The sequence below is a fragment of the Balearica regulorum genome, chromosome 13, assembly GCF_011004875.1.
Source record: "Balearica regulorum gibbericeps isolate bBalReg1 chromosome 13, bBalReg1.pri, whole genome shotgun sequence".
Classification (NCBI taxonomy): Eukaryota; Metazoa; Chordata; class Aves; order Gruiformes; family Gruidae; genus Balearica; species Balearica regulorum.
This window is the reverse complement of record NC_046196.1, coordinates 12,198,791-12,222,125: the sequence shown is the minus strand read 5'-3', so window position 1 is coordinate 12,222,125 and position 23,335 is coordinate 12,198,791. Positions and strand designations below refer to the sequence as shown.

General features: G+C 38.2%; 1 protein-coding gene across 1 annotated transcript in view; it reads right to left on the bottom strand.

The window, feature by feature from the left end:
- Positions 1-23,335, bottom strand: part of LOC104642019 (neural-cadherin) — a 45,901-nt gene that overhangs the window by 6,000 nt on the left and 16,566 nt on the right. The window contains exons 15-30 of the mRNA XM_075765997.1: positions 23,043-23,186; positions 21,337-21,620; positions 19,203-20,817; positions 17,314-17,407; positions 15,966-16,150; positions 15,523-15,752; positions 12,102-12,379; positions 11,023-11,237; positions 9,891-10,018; positions 9,154-9,281; positions 6,872-6,995; positions 6,131-6,311; positions 5,064-5,230; positions 4,030-4,294; positions 2,172-2,352; positions 965-1,209 (exon numbers count right to left, since the gene is read on the bottom strand). Coding sequence (XP_075622112.1) covers positions 965-1,209; positions 2,172-2,352; positions 4,030-4,294; positions 5,064-5,230; positions 6,131-6,311; positions 6,872-6,995; positions 9,154-9,281; positions 9,891-10,018; positions 11,023-11,237; positions 12,102-12,379; positions 15,523-15,752; positions 15,966-16,150; positions 17,314-17,407; positions 19,203-20,817; positions 21,337-21,620; positions 23,043-23,186 — 4,464 coding nt within the window. The remainder of the gene's footprint in view (positions 1-964; positions 1,210-2,171; positions 2,353-4,029; positions 4,295-5,063; positions 5,231-6,130; positions 6,312-6,871; positions 6,996-9,153; positions 9,282-9,890; positions 10,019-11,022; positions 11,238-12,101; positions 12,380-15,522; positions 15,753-15,965; positions 16,151-17,313; positions 17,408-19,202; positions 20,818-21,336; positions 21,621-23,042; positions 23,187-23,335) is intronic.

Below are 23,335 nucleotides of genomic sequence, written 5' to 3'. Positions count from 1 at the left end.
CTGAAAGATTAGCAGAATTATTAGGTAAAAGATATTGATGGTTTTTCAGTCAGGTTCAGTCAAGCACAGGCAGCAACACAAAGTCAGCTCACAATAAAACTGCTCTGACACAGCAAAACCCCCCTCTAACACATGATGTCTCATCAACTTCAACTAACTGGGATTCCAAAAGCTGTGCAACCAGTTCGCTTCCCGTGTTATTTGCTGTTGGTATTTGCACAGCAAACAGCATCTAGCAGAGCTGGGGAAAATGATGGTATTTCACGTAGCTACAGATGATGCAAAACAGTCCATAATACATTTTCATACGCTTCCTACAACTTCTGAATGACACAATTAACACTGTAAAAGCCATGAGAAAAATCCTATGTCCTTACTGAGGCAAACTTTCATGAAATTTGAATAAACAGGGACTCACTAGCAACATCCTTCTTTGTCTTTCCTCTTCTTTCTGAGACCCAATGCCTGAGCCTGAAAAGGCTGAGGAAGCCAAGAGCAGCTGTTAGTAGCTGTGACACATCTGGCAAGACGCAAGAGACTGCTCCTGTCTGCCCAAGTGTATTCCTACTGGACAGTGTATTTCTCCTAGACTGAAAAATCTGTTTCATGCTCAATAGTATTTTAAACAATGCTTAGCTGGTAGCAACTTCCACACTTGCTGTTCAATTGAATTTGCTTCCAATTATGCATCTGAACAGTTCCTTAGTAGTGAAGTGAAAATAAGCAGAAAATAAAACTGCAAAGACTTTCCATCACTCACAAATGTTGATTCACTTAGCAATATACGCACACAGAGATGAAATAATAAGTTACTGATGGAGCCGAGACCATGGCAAAGAAATGAAGGCAAAGTCTCCATTAGGAAACTGAGGTTTTCAGCAGGAGGATGAGATGATGAGTATTCAGGACAAGATGGATAAATGAGTTCACCAAAGGTAATACAAGATGTAATTGCCATAACTACCTAACAGTGCCAAAAAGCAAATGCAGATGGCAAACATGGAACTAAAGCTGAGGCCTGTATCCTTGTGAAAGATCGCCAGTGTGATTTCACAGTTCTGTCCAGTGTAGCCATCAGGGCAGTGGCATTGGAACTTGGTTGGTGACTGGGAGATGCAGGTACCATAGTTACAGGGCCTTTTAGCACAGGCAGTGTAGACACACTGTCTACCAGTGGCATTTTCCATCATCATGTGTCCTGGAGGGCAACTGAAAAGACGAAGGCAGAATGAAACCATTAAACTTCAAGAAAAGTAGGCAGGAAACACAACATTTAAGATTTTAAAACAGTCTTTGATGACACTCTATATACAGTTTCTGAAGTAGCTACTAGAAGTTACTTAGAATAATTACAGGATTGCAGTCTTATCTATAGCAGTCATACAACAATGAGCTCCACAACTTCAAACCCTTAGGTTTAGGGCTTTCAGAACTCGAGTAGTTCCACTGGCTTCTGCAAGATCACCCATGTGAAAAATAGCTGGATTTAGAGTCTGCAGTTGTGCCTTGGCAGGACAAGCTATGTTATGTTCTTTGTGTTTCCATCACAGTGAATTTCCAGAAAAAAATACACTCTAGAAAACTGCGTGGACAGTGGCAGCCAGTAAGGCTTCAAGCGTATGTTTTCACAGCACAACTAACTTGAATTAGTATTACCCTAACCCCAGCCCCACACAAGAACTCTGAGCTTAACAATGCGGTGCTTCTAATGCAGCTTGAGCAGCCTGTAAGGGAAGGGAGGTCACAGCTGAAGGCAATACAAGAAGTCAGACACTGACAAAAGAAAGCACATCTACCGTGCACAGCACAAGCTTCACAAGGCAGCTGGCCGTCCTGGTGTTCTGCTCCACTCAGGCTAACACACCCTCTTTTCCTGGTTTTCAAGGTTTACAAACATTCTGGATTTGCTGCTACTCTAAATATTTTCAGTCAAGACAGGCAGCTGAAATTGTTACAGAATCAATGGAGACATGCTGATTTACAGCGGCCAAGGGGAACACCTAAAAGGACAGTGTTCTTCGAGTTACCTAATGCCTACACAGGCATCCAGCTGTTTCACTGTGGTTCAACTGATTTGATGAGCTTGCCAGTGGCAGCCTTCTAAAGTTCTTCAACACCCACCCTTTCCCACCTGAATCTGAGGGGCTTGGGCTTTTATTTCCACCTTTTACCTGCATTCATGCATCATCCACAAATCGATACAAATAAATTCCTGGTTACAAGGGTTATTCCTACAAGCCTCTGAAGAACAGCCTTCTTTGACGCCTTGGGCACTTAATACTGACACCAGCTCCTTCACGTGAGTATCCAGAGGGATCCTGTAGTTATTAAATCTGACATCCTTCATACATCCTGAGGCAAGGCACAAAGAGACTATTTTAAAAGCCATTCAGCAAGAATGATTTGAAGCAGCTGTGAGATTTGGCAGTTGATGTTTAACGAAGGACCCAGGCTACCAAAATTTAAATTTACCTAAACTTTCATAGCATCGTGCTCCATTTTTTGACTCAAATCTGTTAAAGTTTTGATCAAGATTCCCACTGTTTTCCGCAAGAACCAACTGCTGCTGCAGGCCCCTATCTGCTTGCGCTCAAGACAGCGGAACACATACCCCTTCACTGTGTTTTCAATAGAAAAGTCCAAATATTGTGGAAAAATCTGTTATATTCTTCAATGTGTACCAGTATAAATTGTGATTGGTTGATTTTTATTTGTAGTTTACAGCTTAACTTATAGAAGAGCAAACCACAAATAATAGTGAAACAGCCTTGGGTCACTGATAGAAATTCTGTACTGAAGATGTGTGGCATTAATTTTGTACACACAAGATGCCTAGCACAAAAGCATATACCTTGAAGAATTAAGTATATTTTATAACTTCAAAGCCCTTAAAGTTTCAGCTGCTTAACACCAACATTAATTGTTCCAATTAAAATGATCTTCATGTAACCATTTGACTTCTTTAATCTACTTACTTAAAAACCAAATACTATTACTCCTATAAATAAAAATTCAAAATACGGTCCCTAGTTCTTAGGAAAAACTTTAGTTATTGGAATACTTCTAGTGAAACAATAGAAAACAATCTTTTTCTAAATAATTTGTGATACACTTACATTGTAAGTTGTTGTATGTGCATTAAATAGAACATTTTACAGATTTTCTCCCTGCAGTTTTGTGTTACTCACTGAAATACTTTTATCTGGTGAAAACATTACCGCCTTGTTTCAAATGGATCTACTAGAATCTGGTTAAAGAGGTGAAAGCCATGGGAGAGAGGTGATAAGACAGATACCAGGCGCATTTGACCAAGTAATGGCATGTGTCTTCCTTGTCAATGGAAAAGACGTGCTGTGGAACTGTGCGTTATTTATACTGTGATTTTAAGTGAAGGGTGAGCTGCCAACTCGGGACAGAGTAAAAAGCTTTTATGGGTATGTTAACCTTATGTTTCTCTATATTTCCTTTGTGTAACCGTTCAATTTCTGTCCACTCAGTTGCTAAAAATTTAATCAATACACCATTTCTAATTTTAGTTAATGCTTCAACAGAGTGACTGTAAAATCCAGTAATAGCAAGACGGTGCATAAAGGTGCATAAACAACCCAGAGCTTGTTGTGTGCTCTGCCATGCCTGTATAAAATAGAACTGTTCCTTTCAGCACAGGGACAGTTGTATTTGGTAGGGATGGACAGCTGCCGCATGGACTGGATAGAACCATGCAATGAACTGGTTCTGTGTATCTGATGCAATGAGCCACCCACAGCACACCTGGGAGAAGCCTGTGGATCTCCAGTTACAAACACTCTACATACAGTAGAGTACATAACAGTATTTGTACATAATTCCCTGCTCTACCTTTTTCCTAGTCAGAACCATTTATTCGTCCCTTTTGCAAAGTGTCATGCAAGAAATCTGTCTGAGGCCCGACATAAACAAGAAAGCTTCTCGCAGTATGCCCACGTAGTACCAATAAACCTTCATTTTTACAGGTCCATATTCTGAACAGTCAGAGCAAGAATTCCTCACCTTGAAAACTCTTGTTTTGATTGAATGGGTAGGTGTTTCCAAGGACCAAGCTGCTGGGGTCAATCACAATCTCTTTGTATACTCCTGCTGCTTTCAGAATTTCTCTCTTCCCACCTCCTTCATAGAGGCGAAGAGTAAATTCATTTTCATTTCTCTCCATTGTGATATGATGCCATTCACCATTATCAATGTGGTAGGAGGGAAGGCTTACAGAATAGTCTCCATCACCAAGATTATATGAGACCACTAAGAATCCCTGAACAACCTTGTGGATAATTAACAAAGTAGTAAGAAAGAAAAGAGAAGTCATCACCTGACATTTTGTATTCACCTGTAACTGTCACATTACTTGAACTAAGACTTGTATGTAATCATCAATCTTAAAGCATTTTTTTAAATTTAGGGTATGTTCACACTGCACATACAGTGTAATACAAAGATACTTCAGGTGCTCCTGAACTAGACTGGTAGCAGTGTACTCGCAGTAGTATGTAATTCACTCAGAGTAATTTTACCCTGCTTCTCTCCTGGACAAATACATGGGGTTCTTCAAACGGTTGAGACTCTGGTGCAGCACTTCTACACTGACAGCTCAAACCAACTTAGCTGAAGAGGTGACTCATTCAGTGGTACATATAAAATGAACAGGTTGTCATTTTGAGAGTGACATCATCAGAACTGCTACAGGCACCTTTCTTGGCAGGGTCTGAATGATGCAGAATCAGCCACTCGTGACCACAGCTGAACAGGACACCGGGGAGGACACACTACTCACCCTATTCTGTTCAGCAAACTGTACTTCACTGTAACTGGCAATTAATTCATTTGAAATCCAATGGGATACCACGGTTGTGCGGGCAATATCTTAAGTGAAGGAACAGATCTTTAAGTGTCCATACAACAAATTCCAAAGTTATGCTTAGCATAAGGTTTTTAGTTCTTTTTCCAACTCTTAAGCTAACATTTCTCTGGGCTAACTATTCGCTGGCATTGATTTAACTTCATGCTATTACTGTCTGGGGTGCCTTGCTCACCTGTAGGGTGATGTGTTCATCCTTATTTCGAGACAACATGCTTGTGATGACACTGTCAGGCTGCCGTGTCCTAATCATGGCTTCAAACAGCGTCCTACGGGCAGGCACACTAATGGGAAGTTGATAACGTATGTGACTTCCTGGCCCAAATGTATATTCTTTGGCAACTAAAAAGTAAGGATAAAGACCTTTAAACCATTTTGTAGGGAGAGGGAAATACTACTGTTTCCATTATTTTCAAAATAAGAGTTGAAAGTAAAAGAAAAAATTGCAATGCACAGCATGGATCCATAAGACGTAACTCGTCTTTTGGGACACGTCACTTTATCTATTGCCACAACTTCCCCAGTCACTCTCCCACTTCATCTTTCTCTGTAAAGAGGTGATCTCCCTCCTGACTTGATCCTGCTAATGCTTCTCCTTACAGTGCTCACACAGGATGACAGCAGGAAAGCAGCAGCTCTGAGCAAGACAAAAGAAGAGATTGCAGACAAAATACTAAGTTCCACGAGCAATTTTCACAACCTGCTATTTTATAGTTGTCTTCTTGCTGCAAACTTTGGCTCCATGCAAGCTAAAGAAAAGATCCTACTATACCAAAAGCACAGATCCTTAAGCCAATAGAGTCTCTTCCAGATACCTACAGAGCAGTAATTTCTAATTCCAGTTGTGTAATTCTAATCTGGCACAGTAAGTGGTATTTGCACACTCACATTTAAGTTTTAGGTTATTAGATATTTCTGAAAGTGTGAACATATGCAAAATCAAAAAATTGTGATGAGAACAAATAATTTTGTTCACAGTTCTTTTGTCACGCAATCTCCATCATATAATTATTGCACAAACACCCTCAGGACTAAAGAAATGATCTGATAGTGAGAAAGTAATTCTCAAAGGGAATTAGAAAATAAATTGTTAAAAATCGCAGGGCACTACACTGAAACGTGGCTTTACACAACGTAAACATCAGAAACCACCTCAGCAATCAATACCCACAAACATTTTAAGTTTTCTGTATTGTGAAATTTACCCGTTCATCAATAATGTAACAGAAAACCAAACTTCACCTTTATCGCATCGATAGCCGTAGTAACCTGGCAAACAATGACAGGCGAACGAGCCCCAGTCTCCAAGACACCTCCCATGAATACCGCAGGAAGAAGACCCCATGGTCTCACAGCTCCCATCCGTAAGTGTGCAGCCAGGGAAGCTATTCAGGGACTCTGCAGGAGACTGAAGGTCATATACCTTCAAGAGAAAATTGTGTGACACCGAAATATTATTGAAGAAACACTTATACTTCACGCAAACAGAAACAGCTATACCACATAACAGCATGCTCTTCATCTGCATTGCTTAAGATGCTAAGTTTGCTTTTTGACATTCAGATTTCAACTTATTTTACCAAGACCATATTTTGCCTTTGAATAAACTCAACTGACTATGCAAGCAAAAAACCCCTAATATTTCCTAACAAAGCAGACAGCTGGCATAAATATACCATTATACAATTGCCATTCAGAAGTTCCCTGAATGTGCAAAGAAGCTTGGAAGACAGCTGGCATGAAGTAGGGGATAAACAAAGGCACAGTTTCTGGTTCACAAATACATCTGCTCGTAATTGAGAAATAACTTTTCAAGGTAGTTATTCTAATTATGACAGAAAAATCTAGAACTTTCTTGTATTTTACACTGATGCACACAGGCATTGAGTAGATTAATGGAAGCAAAAGTTTCAGGTATATCGCCCCAAAATTTAATAGGAGAGTTTACTTCTTTGCTGAAGACAAACGTTGCACTTCTCTTACCTGAGTATCCAAGATGAAATTGCGCAAACAACCAGAAAAGTGTTTGTGTAGCAACTGTGGGTAGGAATATGGTAACGATTCTTTTACACCACCTAGCTGCAGAACATGGTTCACATTCAAATACCTTTAAAAATTATATGAATAATAAAAATAGATGTGAAATTACCTTCAAACATAGGCATTATATAATACAGCAGATAGACACACATTTACACTGCATTTCCAAACAATAGAAGCTTTGTAAAATAACAAAAGAATGCAACTATTCTCTGAAAGACAGCCAGTCAGTAAGCAGAAGCCAGCCCTTTAAAATAAAGAGTAATTTATTTTTTCAACCTGACAGTGAAGTCTATTGGGAGCTTAACTGTGGGACACTATTACAATTCAGATATGTTTGTGTTCAACTCAGGAACAACTGTGATATTCTAGACACTGTATTCTCCTTCAAGTGCTTCTGTATGTGAACATTCATCCTATACTGTAGGAATACTACAACAAAAACTGGTTTGTGCATGATAAAGGCCAGAAACCTAAAAGTTGAGTCAATGCGGTCTAAAGGCTAAGGTACACATGCCCAGGCTCTGCCATGTCTCCCAGTCATCTCTCTGAGCCAAAAAATTCCACATATTTTAGTCCTCAGAGTTTCTTCCCCCCCCTCCAATCAACTCAGTTTTTTGTTTTCATTTGTTCTTATATTTGTCCCTTTTTTGTGTGCTCCTTTCATGACCAGGAGGGCCCCATGCACCTGCTGACAAGGCTTAACCCCAATGCCAATCAGCACACTTGCTGGCACTATCTATTCCACAGCTCAAGTATCTTTATTAGTCCAAAGGTTTCCCTAAAATATAACCTGAATATTCCTCACTGTAACTTAAGGCCCTGTACAGGAGATTGTCTAAATCCTCTTTGTACTATTCTTTTATATACACTGAGATTTATCATATCTCTCCTCAGTTTTGCCTTCTTTCAGTTAGGTGACCTCAATTCCTTCATTCTTGATAGGTCTCATTCTCAAGGCAAGCCGATTGCTCTTCTCTGGACTCTACCCAGTTGGTACACATCTGCCCTGCACAAACTGGGACCAGGACTCCAGCTGAGGCCCAACAGTGCTAACCAGAGTGGAAAAATTACCTTCCATATCTTAGAGATCTACACACGTTGAGGTATTACTGTGGAGTACTTGCCTTTTTCACATTAATGTGGCATTGCTGACTCACTTTCCAACTACAATTCATATCTTTCACTGATACTTAGCAGTTGTTCCCTTCTCTGTATTTGTGAGGCTGGTTATTTCTGCCTGCATGCAGAAATGGCCCTTTGCTGGAGTAGAAAAATACAGTATATTTCCAGGTCCTATTTTCAGTTTGTTGAGATAATTATTAAATTCCAAGTGACACTCTCCAACATACCGGTCATTTATGCCAGCTTGGTGTCATCAGCAAGGGCAATAAGCATCAGTGCAAAGGATTGAATTATACTGAATCCAAACCCTTGCAGAATGCAGCTGAACACATCCTTCTGCTTTGAATGTAATAATTGCTTTTTGAATACAATTTTCCAGCTCTTTCAGTTTTAACTGAGGATAAAGGCTGACCCAACAGTACAAGCAATTTAAACTACCAGAGTCATTCTCGCACCTAGGCTGTCTTACTTTGCTGGAAAGCAGAGATGGATTGTACATCTCGTCACAAGACTCTGCAGCTCACAACCAGGCACACCAGCACCAGCCTGCTTCAATCAGCAGTTTATACAAGGACCCCAGGCTGTGAAATGAACAGCTGAGGTATGGATACATGCGCATGCCTCTGACTCCGCCATAAGGGCAGTAACCTTGGATCAGCTGGAGGCCCTGATGCGTTAGTCTGCCTTAATATGTTCAAAGGTTGTCAGTAGGAGCCCTCAGACTTAAATCAATCAGACAGTAAGATTGGTTGAGGATCCAGAGTCATTGCCCTTAAAAAGTCAACTGGCCTAATTTCGTGTGGTTTTCAAGAACAGTGACTTGATAAATAAAGAGAGAAATCCTGCGGGTAAGGGATGGTGCACAGTGCCAGTACTAGCCACGTAGTGTTCTGGGGTTGCCATTTAGTACTGCAACACTACTCAGAGGAAGACTGATTCCTTTGTTTAGTGCTTTAAGGTCCAGACTTGGCCCAGAAGGTCTTAGAGAAAAGCAAATGCTTTTATGCTCCTAGTCATTAATAACTTTGCTTCAATTTGATAGGTAGAATGTTGAAAGGCCTTAGAATAAAATGTTTTTCAGTGAATCTCCAGAAATGTACCTTGCTCTTTGTGGAAGAGACCCAACGACTTCACAATTTGTACGATCTTCAGTAGACAACCATTTGCCTACTCCTTCTATCTCTGAAATAACAGCTGCACTGCAGCGATCCAAAGTGAATCGAACATCCTACACCAAGACACAGGATTACTGAATTAACCACTTCTGTGAAATTCAATAAACGAGTTATATCAAATTTTCATCTTTTTGCATACCATCAAGCAAAAAAGGTTGGGTTTTTTCCTGTTCTGTTTTCCATCTTGCAATAAACAGTAAAGCCAAAATGGAACCGTTTGACAATAGAAGGCACTTAACTCTGCATTTAATTTATGCTTCTGAGTAGTTTAACCACTTTCACAAAAATTGTAACTGCATTTGCAAATAAATAATTATCTGCTTTTTGTGCATAGGTAACTGATTTCGGTGTCCAATTGTGTACACTGAACATGCAAAATAAAACTAAGACTTTATGCACATTCCACGTGTGCTGCAGAGCTTAAAAAAAATGGGAGAAAAGATTCCTCAGATCCTGGAATATGGATCACAATGTAGGTAATTTGGAATTGACAGTGCTGTCTTCCCAAAATTCTATTATTCATCAAATCTATAAGCACACTTAGAATAATACATATAATTACTCAGTCTGGTTTTTCCACCCTACTGTTTCTGCACAGGCAAATGCTATTGGAAATATAAATATCCTGGTGTGGGAAAAAAAAATAAAATCAAATAACTGACCTGACCACTGGTTCTGACTTCTAGTTGATGCCATTTTTTATCTGCTACATTCAGGTGACTTGGAAACTGCAGTATCACAAAACCTGAGCCACGGCTCATCTTCAGCACAGGAATACCACCGGAGAGTTCTAATACAACATGAAAAAGAAATTACATTCAGCTATGAGAATCTTTCAATTTGGATATTTTAGCAGTAGGTGAATGCACTGATTTAATGGTTATTGCTAATCACATAAAGTAGGGTTCACTATAGAAATAACTGGAGTTATATTCTATGACTTCTATTATGCAGAAAGACTCATTCAATATAGTATTTATTTTTATATTTTAGATTGTGCCACTTCTTTGTCAAAACACTGGAACTAATTCCTGATAAGCAATTTGCAATTTTATAATGCTCTGAAACAATTAACACATGCAGGTTTTACTCCCTCCCATCTTCTACTCAAGTCTACAAGTAACTGCAAAACAAAACAAAAAAGAGGTAAATGATTAACAATATACAACACCACAACTGTTCAATTAATTAGGAAAATATAAAATACCAACCATACCGTACATCTTGTATATTAATTAAAAAACAAAAAGCAGTGGTAACCTTTTAAATATGTGTCAATATAAAGCAATGAGTTCTACTTGTGTATAAATTTTCCTACAGTGGCACACTGAGGCTGGATTCATCCATCAAATCATTTAAAAAAAAAAAAGTACTAAAATGCCCCGAGACTGAAAGCAGTTTAAGTCGATTTCTTTTCTCACCAAGCTAGATAAGAATGACATGCAACTAAGACTGCATTAGTCATGTAATACCTATCTTCAAAGTACCTAAATTCCTTTATAGCACTACAGTTTTCCTAGGGGGATTATCTTTTTATATATAGCAATCTGTCTATTTTGCTTTCCCCTCAATTTCTACAACTCTGCAATGGACCTAAAGCCATAGGTGCAGGCTACAAAAACAGACATCCGAGAAGAAAGACCTATTAGGAAATGTTTAAAAACATTTTCAAACCAGAAAACAAATTATCTTCTAAGATTGAAAGACAGGATTCACACACTAACTACTACACTGTTCACAGGCAACCCATTCCCAAAAGACATTTAATTTTTTCACACACTTTTGCAGAAGTACCTATTGCAATGAAGTTTTCTGTACTCCCAGGTTCTGGATTTGATAAAGGGCCACTATATAGTAAAAGTCCATCTGGAACCACAGTAATAAACTCTAGAGAGAGCGAGCTTTCAAAACAAGGCCTGATGGGACGAAACCATGCATAACCATTTCCATGGAAACTGTGCTTAGTCTGCTGGCAGTCTGGTCCATGAAATGAAGCAGGACAAAGACATCTGAAAGAGCACAAACATAAAAAATAGTCAAAATTCCCCAATGTTCAACTTTTTTGGTTTTACGTGCAACAAATGTAGCCCTTAAAATCACAGTAAAGAAAACAGCAGTGAAACAATAAAGAACTTAGCAGAGTCTCAGAGGTGCTTGGCAATTATTAAAAGACTTTAAGAGTACAAAGCATATTTATCCACTAGACTATCTCCATCAAAAAGAATTATTTTTGAGGCCATATTTTTGAGAACAATGACTTATTTCACTAAATAAGTAACATAGAATACTATGCATCAATTGGTCAATTTATTACAGAGAAAACTCAGGGAGGTTAATTCCTAGCTAGAATAAAGCAGTATAATTTTGCTAGAGGAATACTGGTGCATGACAGGTGATGCTATAATATACCAAGTTTCCTATTTAATGTTTTCTAAACTCCTTATTACCCATTGTTTAAACTACATTTCACTCCCCCTGCATCCCAGCTGCTACCACTGATACTCGCTTTTATTACTACTCTTCTGGAAAAGAAAAAGAAAAAAAAAAAACAAAAACCCAACAGCACATATTTCCCATTCCTTCACACTGAATAAGGTGTAATTAAAAAATGACATGTTAATTATACCACTATTTTTCCCCCAGGGTCTTCTTTCTTACTCACACACTATTTCCACCGCTTTCAGGACTACAACACTATTATTGGGCTGTAAGTAAAGACTCTGTTGTCATATTCCAGTGCACTCATGGGTTTTTTTGTTTGTCCCTCAGTCAAAAGCACATTTATGATTTTTTTAGACCTGTATGTTGTAAGCTCCACTCGATGCTTTGAAAGTAGAAGAAAAGAAAAAATACTGCAATACAAGTTTCCTCACCTGTAACCATTCAAAGTGTCAATACATATCCCACCATTGAGACAAGGGCTTCGAGGGTAGGAGGAACAAGACTGATGAACTCTGTCCCTAGCTGAACAGGTGCAGACCGCATTGACGGCGGTTGTTACCGAGACGAACGACACACTGCCAGTATCCATCACCGTTGGGATGTCGCTCACGGCGAGGTAGTTTGTACAACCGTTGCCCTCACTACAGTTGACACTCCTACATTCATCTACATCGATCTGTGAAATGTTCAATTGTAACGTTGATTGGATCTAAGAGAAAATACAGTTTGACACATCACCAGTCTCATCCTAATGAATGCTTTTAATTACTCCTTAATTTCTGAAAAATCTAAGTGATCATAGACTTAATGGAATGCTTTAGTTTCTTGAGTATTAGTAACATCCCTGACTATACAGGCAAGCAAACTGATTTGACAAATACAGGAAAAATTTGAAAACATCTGCAGTAGCAGTATTTCCTAAAAGCATAATCACTGACACAATTGCCTGTGAACATGTTAAATGTATACTGGCCTACTGACATTATTCCCAAGGACTAAAGTTCTGAGAGCAGCGACACGACACTCCACCCTCCGAGCTGTGTCATCTGCGTCACACTTCTCTGCACCCTGATAACAACAGGCATGTTTTAGCCCAAGCCAAGATAAAAATTCTTTCTCGTGACTTACACCCAGAAATTATTTCATATGTTCTCTTGCACATAAGGATACAGACACAGGAAAAGCAGGGCTGAGCTGCATTCAATAATTCAATGGCCTGACAAGACCACTTTGTAGCAATTAGGATTCAGTCTACTGATTCGTGCCCCATAAACTTGCCTTTAACATCAAACTCTCTGAAACAAAATGCAGTGCGCTCAGCACACTGGATACTATATTCTATTCTATATTAATCTTTACTAGTTCATTGTTTTTAACATTCATTTGGGTTTCCCCTGAAAGCCCAAATACCCAAAGAGCCTCACTGCATGTATAGGTCTTATAACACAGTAACAGTATCTCTGCAGTTTGTGACTTCTAATCCAAACAGACCAAAGAAGAACAAGCAGAAAGCACAAGAAGGGAAACAAGCTGTTCGCCAGAAGCCTGGGGACAGTAACAGGCTGCAATTATTTCAGACCTTTTGTACTTCAGCCAGTAGCCTACGCACTGGACTAACTTATCACTCAGTTTGCTCCCTGGCACAACAGATTTCTTCCTCCTACTTGGTTAGGGATTTTGCACAGCTGCCTATAAACCTTCAGAATTTGATTTGTATTTGGTGATTTGAATACATTAAAATTATGTGTATTTAGTGCCCAAACCTGAATACAAGAGACCTCACTATTCTCACAGTGGTATATGCTGAGGTATACAAATTTAAAACTAACAACATGAGATTAGACTTAGACTCTCTTTATTTATATATTTAATATGTATTTTTTTCAAATGATAAAATGTGTGACATATTTTAAAAATAAGCATTCAAAAGACCAAAACAAATACATAAATACTAAAGCACTTTTTTTTTAACTTGTGCAGTCATCTCAGTTCACCACTGTAAGAACTTTGACCTTTACAATCGTCAGTATATCCTCAAATATCATAACACGTACTGAAAAACATGTCCCCAAAGGTGTGAAATGTATTTTATAATGGCATGATGCATCCTATCAATGCAGTTTCGTGTCTGCTGCCCACATCTATCACCATTAGCAGAGAGTCTGTAATGCACATTTAGACAGCTATGTAATACTGTTATAGAAAAACATAGCGGGTATAAACAACCTTGGCTCCTTTACAATATTAGGATGCATTACTTTTTCTGCTAAATAAAAATAGTTGTTGTAAAGCAATATCCCAAGGAAGTAATGCAAACATATTATTTATTTAGCAATTCAATGAATAATTCCAGTGCTAATTACATATTTTCTGTATTTATAGTTAAACACATGTACAAAAACTACTGGAGAAATTTTCCAGCTATGATTGGTTTTCTGTAAACTATTGGTGATTACTCATTACAGCTATTCATTAAATATTGAAACATGATATATAATTAATACAAACATATTTTTTCATTAAAATATGTGAAGCAATCCCCTTGTTACCGCTTTGATGAATTCACCTGCCATATATTATGGCACAGAATATTTGAAATCTATGCAATTTTGTATATTATTGATGCAGTAATTCAATAAATATGCAAAAGCAGCAGTCCCTATGCTTCCTGAATACTATCTGTCTCTGGTATTTCCTACTTGGTCACTCTGAAGAGTCTCATAATCCATACAACTATTTAAGATACAGTAAGATGTAGGTAGGTGGTAAGATATTCCTGTTTGGTTCCCAGAGTCAGGCAGACCCTACCATATTCACACAAAGGGAAAGTGCTGTTTTATCTTCAGGAAAAATCCTCCCTAAGATGTACCACACACTAAACTCAGATATGCCCCCCTAGCCTCAAATGACATGTCAGGAAGTGCTGCCTTGTCGAGGGCAGGTTACAAGCCAAGTAGTGGCATCTTGCCTTTGTGCAAGGCAGCAGCTTTAGTATCTGCTCAGCAAAGCCAAAAGCTGGAGGACTACAGAAAATAAAAGTGGGGCCAAGACAGACTGTGTCTGGGTAACTGAGTTAGAGGGCATGCAGGATCTGGTAAGAGAACTGGACAGTTAGGGAACATCAAGAATGGGAAGAAAATACCTCACGCTCAGGAACTATTTTCCTCTTATAACAGCAGAAAAAGTTGGGAGAGGGTGTTACTTTGTTTTTCAAATTCTCCTTTGGTGAGTTAAATATGATTACAAAATCAGTTGTCTCCATCTCACTTATCTGTTTTAACTGTTCTTCTAACTCATATATTCCTTCCAGCAGGATTTCTTCGATTGACTGTCATCTCTTTGTACAGTAGAATTTCCATCTGGGTGGCATCAAGCCTCTACTCTGTCTAATCACAAGCTGATGATTTGGGTACTTCCATCAGCACTTAGAACACCCAAAAAGCTGTCATTTTCAAGACATTCTGTGTACTACAGGACAACTTTGGCTTGTAGGGATTCTTCTGATTTTGTATACAAAAGTCTGATACATTACATAATGAAACACTGACTGGAGAAGACACAGGCAACTGCAGCATGATGGGAATGGAAGACTGTCTGCAACTAAAAAGTGGTTATATTTATTCAACCACAAGTTAGCACAACCGTACAATAATTGTATGTATGAGACTAAGGAGAAGGGAGAAAGTTTGAATTAAGCACCTGCTTGACAAGTGTTTTTGTCCTGAGTGAAGCAAAAAAAAACCCCTTATTTGTAAATCTAGCACATTCTTCCACTGAGGTTTGGGATATATACCTTGCAAACTCAGTATTTGGGTGAATTACATAGATGCATGATAACCCTAGATGATATACCTCATTTTTAAATGCTGCCAACTCAGCATGCAGTTTCTCAGGTCTGTAATATGCCGAGCCATCACGGACTGCAAATCTTACATCTGTCTGTATTCCATCAATGTTCATCACACTGAAGACGACAATATCACTAAGCTTAGCGGGTAACATTTTTGCTAGTAATTCCTTGAACTTGTCATGTTTCGTTTTGCCATGTTCATCTCTCCTTATGAACTCTTCTGCTGTGACATCTGAATTTGGGATTCAAAAATAAACAAACATGAAACAGTGGGAGACCACAGGTTAATTTCTCAATTTATTTCTTATTTAGCAATATGGAAACATACCAGAAAGTGCCCTACAGAGATAAGTAAATCAAGTATTGATATAACAACACCTACATCACATAATCATTCTGTTACAGAAGCAGCTGATCTAAACTTTCCTCAGCACATAAAACTAACCTGATAGACGCACAGTGGCTGAGTTTTGTATGGCTTCATTTTCCAGCTCTCTGACATGCATTTTTACTGTAGATATAACATCAGGACAAACTCCATCAGAAACTCTAACTTGTAAGTTGTATATTCCTTGAGGAGCGTTATCCACCATCATCAAAGAACCAGTCCTCTGATTTAATCTGAAAGGCCTAGACATAAACCAAAAATTGAGAAATTACTTTATTTATTAACATAATTCAGAAGGCATTAAATGTTACTATGAAGGTTATAGGATCAAAACATATGGGAATTAGCAAACAACCTCAGAAAAGCACCGGAAACACCTTAATTAAGAAATAACAACCTGCAGAGCTTATAAAAAGATGTTTCTGCCACTCCCCAGACTTTCCCCATCCTGAATAAAAGCAGTGTGTGATTGAACCACAGGTTCAAAATAGTCATCGTGGGCAGGTCTATGAGATAAGTAATAGAAAGTGACAAAATCACATAAAGTTGTTCCAGATTCTCATTTATCCATCTGGAACAGGATAAGATCTGTATGAAATCTCTGACATCATCTTCATTTGCCACCTCAAAGGGACAGTAATCAGTAATTATGGAAATATTCCATGACTGCTATTATGGAACAGTAACCTCTTAATATGGAAGCAGGCCCAGGGGCTGCTGACGGACAGAAAGTCAGTCTTTAATTTTGGGCTACATAAAGCTTTTAAACTCTTATTCACAGCGGAGAGAAAAATTCATGTTCATTTTCACATTCATTTTCTGTATTTCAAACAGCATACAATTATGCTATATGCCATCTCACTTCGTGATATGAACAAATAACATATAAGTAGGAATTAAGGATCCAATTCAACATTTCAATTAACAGAAAACACTCCACTAATCTAAGAGGCATGGTTTTTGCATGCAATTGTAAATTTAGCCATCAGTGATCACCAAATTCCCTTCCACTTTTTATGAAGTTATTCCATTCTGCCCTTTTAAATCTGGGATTTGTATTCCATCAACTCTAACATTTGAGGGCAAGTATTAAAAACTCTGCCTTTTTTTTTTTTTTTTTTCCAAATTCAATCTTACAGAATGCACATTTTTAAATAAATTAATGATGACATTCAACTGAAAATCAACATCACTGTGTGACCCTGCATGGTCTTGGAAAAATATTTTATGCATTAATTTCTTAATACCTAGTTACCGAAGTGAAAAAGAGCATCCAGAAGGTACATTCCTTAATACACTCAATAACCCTGGCTTTATGCATATCCTGAACAAAAGAAATACATGGTGAGTAAAAGAATTACAGAAGCATAAATATTACTCATTGTGACACAAATACAATCCTCACTTGAGCAGTTTTCCTTCAGAGAGAAATGTTTTATTGTCCCAGTCATCTTGATCTGGTGCAAACACTTCCCCGAGCACTGTTGTTGACCATTTTCCTGTTGAGATAAATTATAATAAATCTGCATTTAATTTTTGCTTTTCAGTGCACTTTATATTCTGCCACATTCATTACTGCATTTATTATTTTCAGATTCCTGCTCAATTTGGTTATGGTTATGATCCAAGATTCTTAAAATAATGCATAGCCTGTCATATGATTTCTGCCAGTTGTGGAAAGGTGAGTACACTGTGGATGTCACATGAAAGAAGGAAAGCTGAAAACAATACAAAACAAAACCAGAAGGATACATAAATACAACTCTATATAAAATTCTCAGACAAAAAAAAAAAAAATTTAAAAAATCACCACATCAGGAGTTAATCCCCAAATGTTTCATTGCTAGTTTACTATTTCAAATGGCACACCAGGGCAATCCAGCAAAAGAGAGCATCTTGTGGGGTGCAGCTGGGCGAGAAGGACATGACTGAGAAAAGGAAATGGGCAAGAAGCCACCAAGCTGTGCCAGTTCTTGGCCCTTTTTTCAGCCCCCTGTGGGCTGTCACAGAAGTGGAACATCCAAGCAGCTGTTCTAAAATAGCAAAAGGATTAACTCCAGGGAAGGAGACCTTTGAATTCCACAGCCAAGATCCACCAACATGAGAAATTTTTAAGGTTCAAATCTGGAGCCAATCCACCCTAGAAACTTCATTCTTTCATTTCTACGGTAGGACCTGGTCACATCTTTTTCTAATTTAAACAGACTGAATTCAGCAAAAATAACTCATTGCAAAAATACCTTCTGTAGATTAATCTTCTCAAATACTGATCAGAAATTCTACTACTGCAATGATAACTGAGATATAGCCAAGTCTATCTGGAATGGAGTATCTGGGGAAAGGCATAATAAACCATGCTTAATAAGGGCCACCAGGACTAGTTTAATGTCAAGTTTTACAGGTAATTTCAAGAAAAAACACAGAAATGGAAATTCAAGACAAATTTTAGAAAATATGATTAAACTGTTCTTCCTCTGCTAAATCACTCTGAGAAAATGTAAAGCATTCATGTAATTGATGCATTTGCTCTGCTCTCTCCCACTAAACGTTAAACCTCATAGCACTGTGGCTGCTATGACAGAGCAGCTCTCCCGCTAGTATTTCTTGACCTAGGTGCTGTGCACCACTCAAGAACACATCCAGAACAGCATCTTTTTTTCCTTCCCCCCCCAGTTCAAAGATGACATGTTCTCAGTCACTTACTGAACCCCAAAGATTATTCTTTTCCTAAAAAAATGACTGACTCAGCTTTCTCTTGGATCCTTTGTTGCCAGCAGAAAACCTCCCTCCTCCAGATGTCTATCCTGCACAGCCACACAGTGGCTGTCACAGTGGAGGTGGGACTGGTCTACAATTTCTGAGTAGGGCTCATCTATGAACCTCTGTTTCTCTACGTTGCTTCAGTTCTGCCATTCTCACCTCTGGATCTCTCAGCGTGAGATACTTTCTGAATCATGTGTGCACAGACAAAAAAAACCTTTTCCTCTGTGTAGGTGAACTACTAGTGAAAGAAAAATAGATTTTACTGGCTTATAAAAAACACTGCTTTTTCTGCAAGTGCAATATATGCTTGTTTGCAGCTAACAGGTTTTTGGTAGATGATCTTTTACACACTAGGGTCCGAGCTTTGCAAATATACTCTACCCATTCCACTTTATTTCGTAGTTCACAGAATTGGAGTTTCAGTTCCAAAATATGTAAGCTATTTTAAAAAATAAAGAACTGCAAGAGACAAATTATGTGTAAAACTGTGCTAAATTCATGAATCTGATATAATATGCAGATAGCACTTACCTTTGTAACTGTATACATAGACTTCCTTATGGCCAGATTCATGGCAGTTGTCATTTTCATCCCCAATTGTTATAGTTAGGGTGTTTGTAGAGCTCATAGCTGGAATCCCATTATCTGTTATAACTATTGGCAGATGAAACACCTTCTGCTTTTCTCTGTCAAAGGACCTCAAAGCAGTTACAGTTGCTGTGTTATTTCTGTTGTCAATAAGAGAAAAATCCAAAGAATTCTGATAATCTGGTGGCAATGAAAATGTAAAGGGTGGCCCATTTTCCTCACTGTCTGGATCAAATGCGTGAAGCAGTTTTGATGTATGGTTCATATACACTATTTCAGGCCTCAACATATTTTCCCAAACTACAGGCCTGTATGGTGCCTCAAATCTTGGTCCATTGTCATTAACATCAAGCAAGTTAATCAAAACCGTAATGCTTCCAGTGCGGGCAGGTGCCCCTTGATCTGAAGCTTGTACAATTAAGCTGTATTTTTGGATGACTTCACGATCTAGTGTATTTGCCACAATCACGTGACCATATTGGTCAACCGCAAACTGTCTCATAGGATCCGAATCTGACTTTATAGAATACATAATGTTCCCATTCAAACCAGAATCCTTGTCTGTAGCTCTCACTGTGGTTACTGTAGTACCTACAGGCATGTTTTCAAAGAAAGGGCTTGTCTGAATAAACTGAGAAAGGAAAACTGGGCTGTGGTCATTAGAGTCTTCAACTTCGATCAGGCACACTGCAACACTAGAAAAATCAAGATCTTCCACTGTAATAGTAAGATTAAACTGCCTTTCAAGTGCATTCTCAAAATCCAATTTTTTTTTCAGTCGAATAGCAGCACATTGCCGTTCTTTGTCATTCCCAATATAAAACTTCTGATCTGGGTCTCCCCCGATGATATTGAATACTAAGTCAGCATTTTCCCCAACATCTGCATCTACAGCACACACTTGCAGAACTTCTGAGTCGATGGCACTGTTTTCAGGAATTATTGCCTGCCACATCTTCTTTGTGAATTTAGGTACATGATCATTGACGTCTGCAATCCAGATAGTGGCAGTGCCAGTTCCTGTTAGTCCTCCCCCATCTCTTGCTTCAACAGTAAGAAAATAATTTTCAGTCCTTTCTCTATCTAGCATTCCCCCCGCTACATGGATTGTACCAGTATTGGGATTGATATTAAACATGTCAGTACCAAACTCATTTTTTACATTCTCTGTTATCCTGTAAGTCAGGACAGCATTAAGACCTACATTTGGATCATCACAATCAACAGCACCCATTTCCATTACTAGTGTGTCTGCAGGAGAATTTTCAAAAACACTCCCATTGCAATCATCAGGCATGCATATGAACATGGGTGCATTGTCATTTATATCCCACACATTAATAATCACATCAGCAAATCCCGTAAGTCCTTCTCCACCTTCATCAGTAGCCAATACAACAAATCTCCACAGTGCTCTCTCTTCCCGATCCAGCATCTTGTGTGAGTAAATGCTGCCTGTTTTCTCATCTATTGTGAAAATATCAGCTGCACCATGCCCATGCAATGAGTATCTCAAATCTCCTTCATCCACATTACTATCAGGATCATTCGCCATAACCTACAAAAGTTTTGAAAACAAAGATATAGAAATTACAAATTACACAATGATTGCATTATATCCTATATACTGCTACAGTCTAAAGGAGTTCAAGCAAAAGTATGTGACATACTACTAATATGTGCATGCCAGATGAATGGCAAATGAGAGGTGGCTGAAGGACAATTCTGAGTAGGTAAATATGCTTTGCACTACAATAACAATGTAGATATTCTAATACTAAAATAATATATTTTTTCCTATTTGTAGAGGTAACTATGCTATTCTGATGGCTACTTTAAAGTGTTAATGATTTGCTTTTTAGGATCACAAATGATCCATCCTGCTTATCCTACTTACTATCTTTGTAATTATTTTTCCATAAAAGTCCATTTCCCTTCTTCTACTAACAAAAAAAAACCTCAGTAAAACTAAATTTCATTAACTATATCTGTGCTGGATTAACATTAACATAATTGTACCAGAGTAATCTGTGCTCTTTCATTGAAATACTATAATCTCTGAAACTGCACACACTACCTGAAGTACAAAGACTGGTAACCGATCCAGTTCTTCAATTATACTTCCATAGTATTCATTGATAGAGAAAACTGGAGTCTCATCATTTTTATTCATGACATTGATGATGATAACTGCATAATCTTCCCATTTCCCATCAGAGGCCAACAAGTGAATCTCATACATTTTTGTTTCTTCATAATCCAGTGGTTGGGCAATAAAAATGGCTCCTGTTTTTGGTTCTACGTCAAGTACTCCTCCTATGTTTCCAGCAGTGATCTGATACCGTAGTTTAGTATTTGTTCCTGTCAATTACCAACAGTGTCAGAAAATACACACTTCTTGAAGTAGATTGAAACATGGGGTGTTAAGATGAAGTACAAATCATATGATAACTGATTTTTGGTGTTATAGTTTTGTCGTCTTTTAAAATATGCAGCTATGTCAGATTACTTATCAGCATTTTCAGTTCTGGTATGTTCAACTGTAATTTGTGTCTAATTATAAAATGTGTCTTTGCAATGAAGTATTAATTCTGCTTTTACTTATGATCCCTCAAATTCACTGCAAGATCAGCAAGACTGGCCAAGGCTATGGGACGAAAAAGACAACTTCTTATTTGCTAACATCCAGCACGTAAGAATGAGTTATCACAAAATACTTCAAATGGAGAACCATTCTGCACTCATATTAATTTATGCATATACTTTACCAACAAACAGGATAATTATGTATCAAGCCAGAGGAGACAGTCCTAAGAACTTCTCAAAATTTCAGAGGAAGTGCCAATTTGTCGATGGTTTTAGATCAAGTAAAGACTTTTAGCCCTTCTGCAAGCCCAACCTTCACAGTACCACTTTTCTCTTTTTCCCTTCTTTCATAGCTACATCTTTAATCATTTACTTTATTAAGAGGACAGAAACGAAGTGCTCTATATCCATCACATCAGGTCCCCTGATCCAACACTATAGAGTAGATTTTCAGGCAGCCTTAGTAACAAACTAGAAATTCCTTGACTAGGTAAATCTTTCTCCAGTACAACTTAGCCACATTTGACTCAACCTCTTTGAGTGGGTGAGGGATCAAATGCAGTCAGGATGTACTTGTACTTCACAGACATACTGACATAACAGTCCTTTGGGACTTGTGCAACCAAAGAAAGTATAGTTTCACCATACAGCAAAGTCAAATTAGTGCACCATGGCCAAAAGATGGAAGTCTGTACCATTCCCTCTCATTCATGAGCACTTGTTACGTACTTATTTTCACATGACTTACAGCTGAATTCCTGACTGATTTCTAGATAAAGCAACATAGTTAAGACTCATCATATGCATTTAGGAAGTCTACATTCAAATATGAGAAAGCAAATGAATTTCACTTAAATCAAGTCTGATTCATTCTAGTTAACCAGGAAATTTTTATTGGCGTCCATTTGTAAGAAAATTATACGATCTATAATAAATTTGTATTTGCTGGCACAGAAATTGTTCCCCATCATTCCACATTAATGCATTGCCTCTCAAAATAAGAGTTATTTGACTTACGCCTCACAGCTCCATTATGAACTAATGCTCGTGCCCGATCAGTTCACACTTAAAGAAGTTTTAAAATCTAAAGACTAAAAGACATTCTCCTTTCTAACACCACTAAATATGTCTTGGTGTGTTGACACAATGAACTCATTGACAGTTTAGACTCAGCTATCAGGAATTCCAATTCTTTACCTTCATCTTCATCATTAGCACTGACAGTAATGACAGTCGAGCCCACATCCTGGTCTTCATCCACATTTACTTCATAGACACTTTGGGTGAAGACAGGCTTGTTATCATTCACATCGCTGATAAAAATGTGCACGTAGGCCGTGTCTAGAGAGACAAGAAACAAGAGATTAAAATACTCAGCTGTGCCACTTCTGTCAGCTACAATTCCTTAAACTGTCTAGCTGCACATTAAATGAAGATGAATATGCAGACAATACAGAAACAAACCCTTAGGGTTGTGGACAATATATATA